Source organism: Pundamilia nyererei, unplaced genomic scaffold, assembly GCF_000239375.1.
Source record: "Pundamilia nyererei isolate P.nyererei 1_Seehausen unplaced genomic scaffold, PunNye1.0 scaffold00089, whole genome shotgun sequence".
NCBI lineage: Eukaryota > Metazoa > Chordata > Actinopteri > Cichliformes > Cichlidae > Pundamilia > Pundamilia nyererei.
Window position 1 is genome coordinate 2,544,327 of NW_005187490.1, and position 11,060 is coordinate 2,555,386.

The following is an 11,060-nucleotide window of genomic DNA, read 5'->3' on the forward strand; positions in this document are numbered from 1 at the left end:
GCGCCTGTGTTCCAACATTTCTGTTTTCTCCAAGCTGTCTTCAGTCTCTCACCTGCTTTTCTTGCCACATTCTGGAGCTGACTAATTTGCCTTAAGCTTTCTTCTTAGGATGGAAACTGCTCTCCTGTTTTCACACTTCCATTTGTTTGGTTTTTAGTAGTAATGTTTTTTTATTCTGTACCTATATCACTTAAAACTTTTAAATAATAAAATTAAACGAATTTATTTTCTAATAATAGAACACTATACTTACAAGCAATAAACAGAATTCTACTGTATACTTCATTTTCAGCTATGGGCATGTATGTTCTTTATATACATGTCCATAACTGACATGTGTGCGTCCTATTGAGCTACACTTCTACCAAGCACAAAAGTATTAGTTTTATTATGCCTTATTAATGAGATTTGCTTTTATTTTGTTTTTTGTTGTGGTGTGCATCCCCGCAGACAAGAAGAGCCCGACAGTAACTCTGAATGTGTCCGACCAGAGGCTGCTAGAGGCCAGCCAACAGTTCCAGAAGAAACAGGGGAAGGGCACAGTGGATGTCTGGTGGCTGTTTGATGATGGAGGTGATTGTTAGTTATATTATTGTGCGACCGTTATTGATCTCAAAATTCTCTATTTGGTCTGTTATTAAAATACTGTCATACTGAACAGGTTCATAAGTATTGACATATTAGGTTACTTGTTTACTGAACCATGTACAAGTTTAGGTTAGTTTTGGGTTTTTTTGGCCTGCATCAGTTGGACATGTAATATACTCACATTTACTTTTAGGGCTGGTTGATATGAGGAAAATCTAATATCACAATATTTTTGGGGCTAAATCACAATACACAATAAATATCACGATATGTTTAAATAACCTCCATAAACAAATGTTATTTTCAACCATATAGTGTGTAAAATTGCACTTGTATACTCATTCAAATCAACCAATTAAACCTTTTTCTACTTTGAATTCAAAAAATCTGAATGAATTGCAATGTTTTAACCATTTTCTAACCGTCAGTTGCAATACTGTGACAGTAAGTCTCTTTCTGTGGTCAACATGAGACCAAACAAAAGATCATAGCAACAAAAAAGTCCAAGCATTCATGAGACACTCATAATCCACTCTCTCTGAAGTAATTGCATTACTAGACTCTTTCTCGAGAGTTTCAGATTATTCAATAAACTAAACTACACTATTTTGGTATTAACCTCTCTCTGAAGTTTGCAGGCTCTGAATCGTCTATTTCTAAATTCTTATGGAGAGATAAACCCACATGTATTAGCTGAAACATGCCTATAAAGGACCAAGGATAAAGGAGGACTAGATGTGCCTAACTTTCAACACTACTTCTTAGCCAGTGGGCTACATTTCATCTCAGGATGGTTAAAACATACCCTCTTGGCCCTGGCTAGATGTCAAACAGCCACTATGCAACAATATCTCTGACCTACCATTCATTAGCTCAAACAACAAACGACAGTTATGCTTAAAAGCATCAATATCAGATACTCTCTGACAGCATGGTGGGAGTTTCTAAAATGACTGAGTCTTCATTAATCCCATGGAAACGTTGGGCAGGTGCTTAGCATTTATATATGTATGCATGAGGGTGGGCATGCATGCTTGTGTCTGTGTGTGCCCTTTTGTCTACATCTGTGTTTCAGGTTGGGTCTTGGACTCAACCTCTCTTGGAACATCTTGGGCCCCCCATCTCCATCACCGCCCACCATTGCATTGGTGGTTCTCAGTGTCTGGGGCTGGGTACTTGGGTGTGGGGGGGCCCTGGATCTCAGGTCTCTGGGCCCGGGTTCGGTCTGCTTTGTCATAGCCGTCGGAGCCTGTGGGCTCGTTGTTGTGCGCTCGTCGTTCTGGTTCTTAAAGAAAATACGTTGCTTGGCAAACATTTCTATGCAAGTAAGAGTTTGCAGTGGCTCCACCTCTGTAAAGATGTGACCAGGGCCAGCGGGAGAACTCTGGCTTTTCACACCAGCTGATGAGTGTCACTTCAGATCTGGCTCATCATCATCATTATGACATTAAGTGTCATCGGCACTAAAAAGTGCAGATACAACTGTTGACAGCATATGCAGTAGATCCTAAAAGTACTCAGGCCTCTACAATTCTGGCACCTGTAAGTTTCACATTAAGTGTCAAAGCATTAAATTGAAATTGCTGACTTTTTCTGTAATGTTCAGCCTGAAATATGTAGTTTTAAGCCCAAAAGAACATCTGTGAAGATTCTAGTTCTGATTATCTTTGTGCTGTCACAGCATCATGGGGATGAGCAGAAACAAGTAAAGCTGTATTTGGTATGTTTTGCATTCCTATTGATACGCAAAGGCAGACTCTCACCCACAAAAACACATAGACAGTATGTTCTGACAGGATCTGTCATTTTCACACTTCCCAATGATTATAAATCAGGATTGAATAGCATCATGTTGCATTTGCATTTTGAAGTGACGGATTCAACAACTGCTCATCTCAAACATGCTAGAAAAATTTGTTTGTGAAGTTGGGTTTTTTTTGTTTGTTTGTTTTTTGTTTCTGAGAAGAAGAAAAAAAAGGGCCACTACGTTGTTTTCTGTTTGAATTTAATTTGACTCTGTTTAATGCAAAAGGGATCATGAATCTGTTTCTGCAGCACTGAGTGCTGGTCCATAGAAAGTCCAAAGGTCTGAGGTTTGGACTTTAGAGTGTACAGATCTTAAACGTTTGTGTCACAAAAGTTGTATATTGAGCAGTTTGGGGTTTTTTATGTTTCCCATCTAGGTCTGACTCTGCTGATCCCCTACCTTCTTACCAATAAGAAGCGGTGGAAGGAATGTAAGATCCGTGTTTTCATTGGAGGCAAGATCAACAGGATTGATCACGACCGCAGAGCGTAAGTACTGTACAGGCTGACAGTTTTGTCAAGACTGGAGAGTACTGTACAAAGGAATGAGTGTCTACCCTATGAAGTCTTTTATTCAGCCTTTGAAATCAAAACGATACTACCAAAAGCCAGCACTCCAAAAAATGTAAACAAAACCAAACTACCTAAAATAATAATAATAATAACTTTCTAATTGCCTTTTTAAAAATTTAAAGACACTTGTTGTTATAAGCAGCACTAAGTAAATAAACTGAATTTAAAATTCAGTCATATTGTTAATTACACTTAAATGTAATTGTTATTAAACATAAAAGGATTCATAACATTGGATGAGAACAAGAGGAAGCTGTAAATAGCCCCGGTGCTCTTCTGCCTTTAGTCTTTTGACTAAAACATCATTTAGGCACCTGAAGTCTAGTTTTAGTCTAGGTTTAGAATGCAGACTGCAGATGGAAATTAGTTGGTAGCTAAATCTGGCACAAAGCATCCTTTTCCTTTTTAACGTATTAATGTATTTTGTGCGTGGGCCCGTAAATACAATAAAATAAAATGAAACTAAATATAAAGGTATAGCATTATAATATTTAAGTGTGAAAGTTTGTTTTGATTTTTACCAACGAGAGGTGCCCCTAGGGGGGTGTGTGTGTGTGTGTGTGTGTGTGTGTGTGTGTGTGTGTTAGGAAAAAAGTAGTAACATTTCCTGGGGGCACAGCAAATGTGTGCGTTTAACCTTATTGCTCAAGGGGATTAGTTATGATTTGATGACTTTCAAACTCATTCACCTGTCTATACAATTTAATTAGTTCTATGTGGATCTCTTCTTTCGGGCAGGGTCAGGGTTAGTGGACACCCAAGCTTCTGAATGTGGTAACTCGAGAACGAAGCAATGTAGGAGTTTGAAGTTGATACCATAGGTGTATCTACTGAAAATCCAGACTAGTTTGAATCTCAATGACCTCAACCTTAGGGTCAAGGTCAAGTTTTCTGAAAACCTTGTAAATGCCATAATTGGAGAAGGAGGTCACCTAGGATCTTAAATAGATTTATAATAAGTTCATGAGTTTGGCCTTAAGGTCAGGGGTCAGAGGTTTTCTGAAAATTTAGCGAACGTGAACTTGAACAAGGACAAATTCGCACCATAGGCGCATTTATCAGGAGGCTGAGGGCGACCACTGGCCACCACCAGTATTTTTATTTGTTGATACAAGTGTCATAGTTATTGTCAAAAGAAGATTTTCGTTGACAAAAACTACGACGACAATTATTGGTCAACAAAATTAACACTGTTGCAGACACGAGGAAGCTGTGCTTTACCATACATGCTGTGCAGTTAGCAGAAAACACAGTGTAGGTATGCCTTTCCTTTCAGCACCACTCTCACACATTATAACATAAGGATGTATCCAAAAACTAGATGTCTTAAAATGCATTTTATATGCACAAAGTTCTAACCCTGACTGTTTCTGTACATTATTATAAATGTCACTGTTCATTTAAAGGCTGACATCCCTCCAGGTTAATGTAAGCGCATACAACGTAAAATGTACACATAATGTATACTGCAGCATTCAACACTGCATGTTTTTGACCATAAATAGGGAAACAATCACACAAAGCTCATATTAGCTATTAAATATTATTTGTAGTGATAAAAATTAATAAAAATCATCTAAGAAGCTGACCTGCTACATATAAATGATAAATTTGCCTTTGTACTTGCTGTGTGGGTGTATGCATGCAAGTGTGTGGGTGCTCGAAAGGAGCCATACCCACATTTTCTTAAATGGATTGAATTTTGTAGGTGCTAATATTACATGTATCTTAGTAAATATACCTTATTTATTATGTGTGCTTACAAAAATTGCTCATCCTGCAGACAGACTCCACCTCCTCTGACTTGTCTTTGTTATCCTCTTAAAAAAATAGATTCGCTCGACACATGAAGCAGTTCTACAACTGCTACAGGTTGTGGTTGGATTTTCAGTTGCAGCAGATCTCAAGTGCAGAACGAGGTATACCGATGCCAGCTCAAGACCAGTGCTAGAGTTAGTCCATCTGTTGTGGAATGAGAGACTGGAGAAGCAGCTGAATGAAACTGATGGCAGAGAGCTGGCCAGTAGGGAAAACACAGGAACAAAAAGGGCATGGCTGACAGATTAGCAGGCGCTGAACAGTCAGTCTGAATCCAGTAAAGTTTCAAATCAGTGAAGAAAATGTGATTGAGTTCATTCTCAAAAGTTATTCTCTGGGGATGATGTGAGTCTATCCCTTACCCCCATCCCTCCTGCCAAAGAAGTCAACACGATTTTATTGGCCGGAGAAAGTGCCACTCATTGTCCTGCTTTTGTCGTATGAAATTAGCTGGGTGTAGAAGCTTTTATGTTAACTTTATCTCTTACCAACAGACAGAAAGTAAAACCTGCTGTTTCCTACACCCTTTAAATGGATCGTTTTACTCTTAAATGATCAATGAAAATGGGGAAATGTTTCTGTAAACACGGGAAAAGCATAACTTTTTTTTCCCCTCCAAAGCTGGGAGTCCTGCCTGCTCCTCCTGCTGGAAAGCAGCTGAACTAAAGATTTGAGACAAAAATAAAACAAATTTGTTAAAGTAAATGAATAAATGCTTGGCACTGACACTGGAAACATGACAGTCACGTAGCCAACACAATAATAACGAGCTTGAACACGTAGTCCTGTAGCCCACGACACATAGATAGCAGATGATGCTCTCCGGCACCAAGTGTTTGAAACTAAAGCTAAAGGAAATTATTCTCATAGATAGAATTCCACATTATAAACCCTGTACCACCCGCTAGTGTTCAGAGTTATTCAAAGCAGCTTCCCGTGTATCCAACCAGAGCTTCTTGGACTGCACATGTCTTGTTTAACAGCTAATTTATAGTATTGATCCTACTTCTCTGTTTTTGACATTCCTGTTACAGGATGGCTACTCTGCTGAGCAAGTTCAGGATAGACTTTTCGGACATTACTGTCCTTGGAGACATCAACACCAAGCCCAAGAAGGAGCAGTAAGTCCACTTTGTTAAGCTTCCCACTTTGAACATCCTCCACAATTGTTAACGTGTATTATGTCACACATTCAGTATCTAAAGTGCCTTGAGGAAACTGTTGGCTCTATTTGGCACGGTATAAAGAAAAGAAAACTAACCGTTTTAATTATGTCAGCATTTGAAATTCAATGTTTAGCATGTTTGAGGACATTAAGCTGAGCTGAAAAGCAAATTACTGGCACCCTCATGTGGTCTGTGTGGAAAAGACGTGTGGCTTTGAGACCATGTTGATTTGGTTTGAACAAATGATGATTTTTAACAAGGGAACATTTTCTTAACATTAATAAATCTGAAGACTTTTCAAGAAAGTATCACAGTCCAGATCCAGACATCCGCCTGGGTCTCGAGACTTGGTAATTAGTAATTTCATTTTTATTCAAAACATCCATTTTTGTTCATTTCTTTGGTGAGATGATTTTGAAAATTCAGTTCATTTCAATTTTATTTATATAGTGCCTTATCACAACAGTTGCCTCAAAGCTTTGTGTAGTTACCTGTTTTACATGAGGATTAACCATGAAGCTGTTGTGACGCAGCATGGCAGCCTTCGAGGAGATGATTGAGCCTTATCGGCTGAAAGAAGATGATATGGAGCAGGAGGCAGCTGAGAGGCTGAAGAACAGCGAACCATGGAGGATCACTGACAACGAGCTGGAGCTATATCGTGCCAAGGTCACAAGATTTCCCTGCATATTCCATTTACATGCGTCTTTAATCTCATAAGATGAAATTCTTGAGTCAGTCAAAGTTCCATATGACTTCAGGGTTCAGAGGGATTCATTCTTTGATCCTCTGCAGCCTCATTCAGTTGTTCTGTAGGGAGAGTGGAAGCAGTTCAGTGTAGCTTATACTGTGAGCGACACTGCTGCCTCGAAGTCTGTGGTGCAGTGGCTTGCGAAAATGATCTTGTTACGTGATACCTGATTGCTTGATCCTGTGGTTGTCTCTCTTTAGACCCATCGGCAGATCAGACTCAACGAGCTGCTGAAGGAACACTCAAGCACAGCCAACCTCATTGTTATGTAAGCTTGGGTTGGGTGGGTGTGGGGGGTGGGTGCGTATGTGTTTTAGTTTCAATAATACAAAGTGGGGGAGAAAAAAACATGACAATTTAAAAAAGAAAAAAAGAAAAAACTTGAATGAAAATACTCGTTGTCAGCAGATTAGAAATACAAACCTCTTTTTACTGATGGCAACACCAGCTGGTTATAAGCTAACATTATGCAAGCTAATGTTGGGCGCAAATGTCCTAGAAATCACGCTTTCCCTCTGATAAACAGTTTGATTGCGTTCTCATATTATTAAACGGTTTGTTCAGTAAGCCTCAGAGGCCAGCGATGTTACGTCGTCTTCAAAGTTTCACACCAAACGGCAGCTGTCGGAAGCTACCAGAAGCTAGAACAGCAGCTCGACTGACTGTTAAAGCCCGAACCATGAAAATTCACTTTTTTTTTTGAAAATGGAGCATTTAATTTGAACAAATTAAAATAAATTAATCTTCATTAATATGAGTTTTATTTGTGCAATTTCAGAAGTGAGGTGGGAAAATCCCACAAGGGCTGCTGGTGTGGAGATGCTTTGACCCTCATCTTTGGGTCGCTCAAATCTTTCCTGCTACTTTGTTCACTTGCTCATTAATTTACCCCATCTAATAACAGATGACAAGATAACTAGTGCTAAAAAAATGCGGGCTGAAAGTGACTATTAACATTTGACCAAGTCAACAGGCAAAACTGTGATGAACCACATTGGAAAAGGAAGGTGGAAAGCTTGCTTTGGGCTGGCGGCGATAATGATCATAACAGATAAATTTGGCTTTTAGTCACTCTTTCCTGAAAAGGCCTTTTGTGGGTTTTGTAACTTTTATAAAGAAGAGTTGATACACATTCAGTTTAAGTTAACTTTTGTTAACTTAAAGACACTTTAAAACAGTCTACACAAGACGAGTGGCTTCAATAAGTGATGCTTCTACCTAATCCTTAAATGTGCAGTGAAGTGATGAGCTTTCATTCATTTGAATTGCCAATTCTTAAACAATTATGTGTAGAGATAACAGTACCTGATTTTTAGAACTTTTCTTATTGCTCCTTTTTGGTTATAGTTTCATTGCAGTCTCTTTTTCTTTGCCTTTCTCTGTGCAGAAGCCTCCCATTAGCCAGGAAGGGTGCTGTGTCCAGTGCTCTCTACATGGCCTGGCTGGAGGCATTGTCCAAGGATCTGCCTCCCATCCTTCTGGTGCGTGGCAACCACCAGAGTGTCCTCACCTTCTACTCTTAAAGGGGAAAAGCCGGTGATTTAAGTCACAGCTAAAGTCTAAAGGTCCACCACATACACTCCTGAGATAGCAGAATACAAGCCAGTGATGGAAACAGTGCTGAGTAATATGAATCCAATGAAAGTGCTATTTTTTTGTGTAAAAGTGCTACGTGTTTTGTGATGGAGGAATTTTATGTTGGGGTGGGTGCTGGTTGTAAAGTTGCCCACTCTTTTTCCTTTCTTTCTTTTTATTCCAAGATGTCTGGGTTATTCTCTCGTTGCTCTAGTTCCTTCTGATTTCCTCATTAAAGTGTCATTTTTGTTCAAGTTGATTTCTCTCAGGCTCTCTAAAGCAGGCATGCACAATATAGATGTGTTCATGATGTGGAATATATTGATGTCATACATTTTAAGTTTATCAGACCAGATGTTGTTTGCTCCAGCAATAATCACCCTGTTATGTTTTTTTTCCAAGTTGGGGAAAATGCTTTGCAACACCTTCTAAAGCCTTATGGATGTGCCTTCCAGTCGAATCGGATGAAACGGAATTAGAATCTCTATTCAGATTGACAATTTTAACAGAATTTCCTTCTTAGCTGTGCAGGTGGATTTAAAGTAGAATTTTATAAAGGGTGTCAATTTGAACACTCTTACAGTTTTGACCTTAATCACCAATATTTATTTGGGGCTTTGATTTTTATATTTTTCACTTTTGAGTCTTCCTTTGTAGAAGTTGCTGAATACTCATCACAACAAGATCCTTGATCTTTTAGACACAGTTTGTAGGGGAGGGGTGCATGTGGGCATAGACTTAAAGTCTCTGTCAGAAAAAATGTGAGGCTGGGTTTTTCTTTAGCCTTTTCAGGTGGATAAAATCTCTCCCTAGTAGCTGCCGATTACCAGCTTTCTTTGGTTCTGTGGCCACATGTATTGTTGTTTCGCTGTAAAGAAACTCTTCTACCCTTCAAGACGCTAGTCCAAACCTTGCCTTAATGCTAGAACTATACTATACTGTCACGATTGTCATAAGTTCTCGCTCCCTCTTAAGCCATGTTGGCTGAAGGGTTTGTGTGTAAATGCAGATATTCATCCATTATTAAGTCTCAGCGCATATGCATCTTAATCTGCATTAGTCATTTAGCCTCACTTCATTTAGTGTGCACTTGTGGCACATCCTTGTCTTTTAGCTTAATTATTACTATTGATTTTAGGGGTGACGTGGCATCACAAAAAAAAGCCATACATAGACATTTTCCAGTTGTAGTGTACTGTAGAGGTCACATGTATCCCCTGTTCTACTGTGACTGTAGAGAATATTGATTAACTAGCTTCAGTATGCAATAGTACAGCTGTTACTTTGGGGAGTGGTCACAGGTGTCGTCACAGAGAAAAATAACCCTGAGCCTAAAATCAATTCATAAAACTCATTGCATTTGAGTTTTGTGGGGAAAATGGACAGTAAAGTGAAAGTAACCCGTTAGCTTTTGTTAAGATTGCAAATGTTGTTATTAAAACAGCTGAGCGTAAACGGGTTGGTTGGAGTGGTTCTAGCATAGATGATTATTTTAAGTGCATTGCCCTAAAATTAGTCATGATATTTTGAAGCCTCTGCATTGTGTTGTTAAATACAGCAGAGATGCACAAGTCATTGTGGGTGGTCTCGTTATTTTGAATTAAACGGCATGGACTTTGGCTCATTATGATTATGGGTGAGAAACTACTATGAAGCAAATGAAACTTTACTATATGCAATTTAAAAGAAGAATGTGAGAGTGCTTAGGTTAGTTGAATGTACACTACACTAGTAGTACCTTTTGGTTTCCATTGTCATATGTATCATATGTTTCCTGCATATACTGCAGTTAGCACAATAGTGTTCTGTCTGTCGGCTTCATTGTGCTATTAGCGTTCATGCAGCACCATTGCCCACCACTCTGTTGTTCACATGGATTATCACTACATTAATAATCCATGTGTGTAATGTTTGCAGGGACTGTTGATAGGATTCAGTACAAACATATTATCTAGATCTATACTCTTACTCACCAGAGTGCTAAATGTAGCCGGAATAAGTTTTAGTTATGTTGAAAGTGTGGGCTTGGAAAGCACTGTTAGATCATTTGGAAGGCAGTCCTACATTGTAACAGCCTCAAATACCAAAATTCGTCCACACCACAGCTGGTGTTCATTCTAATCCAGCTGACACTGCTTTTCAAAATAAAAGACAAAATGTATCTAAAATTTGGTGTTCCTGCAGCTGAGTGCATCCCTGTGCACTGTAACTTAAACAGTGAAACTAAGTTATGCTTAACTCAAACTATGAAGTATGACTGAATATTTCTGTATTAGAGCAAATGTAAATGAATTTCTTGAAGACTAACTGCTAAGCAATACAATTAGTGAAACAAACTGCAGTTTTTGTTTTGTTTTGGTCTTTTTTTTTTTTGTTTGTTTTTTGCTGTGCATTTTGGGCAATATAAATCTGAGATTATCAATGTGGGCTGAGATGGGGATTTGGGGGCACTATTGTGTACTATAACAAAATAAAGGAGTGTATCTTTCAGATCTCTGTTCGTTGTTGTGTTGTGAGGCATTCACTCTTGTTCTCTTGTTGGTACAGAACAACATTATTACAAACAAGAACACGGGTTAAACCATTTGTATATTTAAAAAAATTATATTTGCTTATCTATCTATCTATATCTGTATCTATCTGTAATTATACACACACAGTTATATACATACATACATACATAATATAAAAAAAAACACAACACTCATGTATCAATTAGAGGGGTTCTTTTTCATGTCACATTAAACGAAACAAAAATACCTCCTATCAACGTTTTCCAGCCA

At 38.5% G+C, this 11,060-nt stretch overlaps 1 protein-coding gene across 1 annotated transcript in view; it reads left to right on the forward strand.

Moving 5' to 3' along the window:
• Positions 1 to 10,769, forward strand: part of slc12a2 (solute carrier family 12 member 2) — a 59,944-nt gene extending 49,175 nt beyond the window's left edge. The window contains 6 exon segments of the mRNA XM_013912420.1: positions 451 to 573; positions 2,772 to 2,883; positions 5,820 to 5,906; positions 6,485 to 6,620; positions 6,903 to 6,970; positions 8,090 to 10,769. Of these exon segments, the coding sequence (XP_013767874.1) occupies positions 451 to 573; positions 2,772 to 2,883; positions 5,820 to 5,906; positions 6,485 to 6,620; positions 6,903 to 6,970; positions 8,090 to 8,225 (662 nt within the window). The 3' untranslated portion in view covers positions 8,226 to 10,769.
• Positions 10,770 to 11,060: the final 291 nt, after the last annotated feature.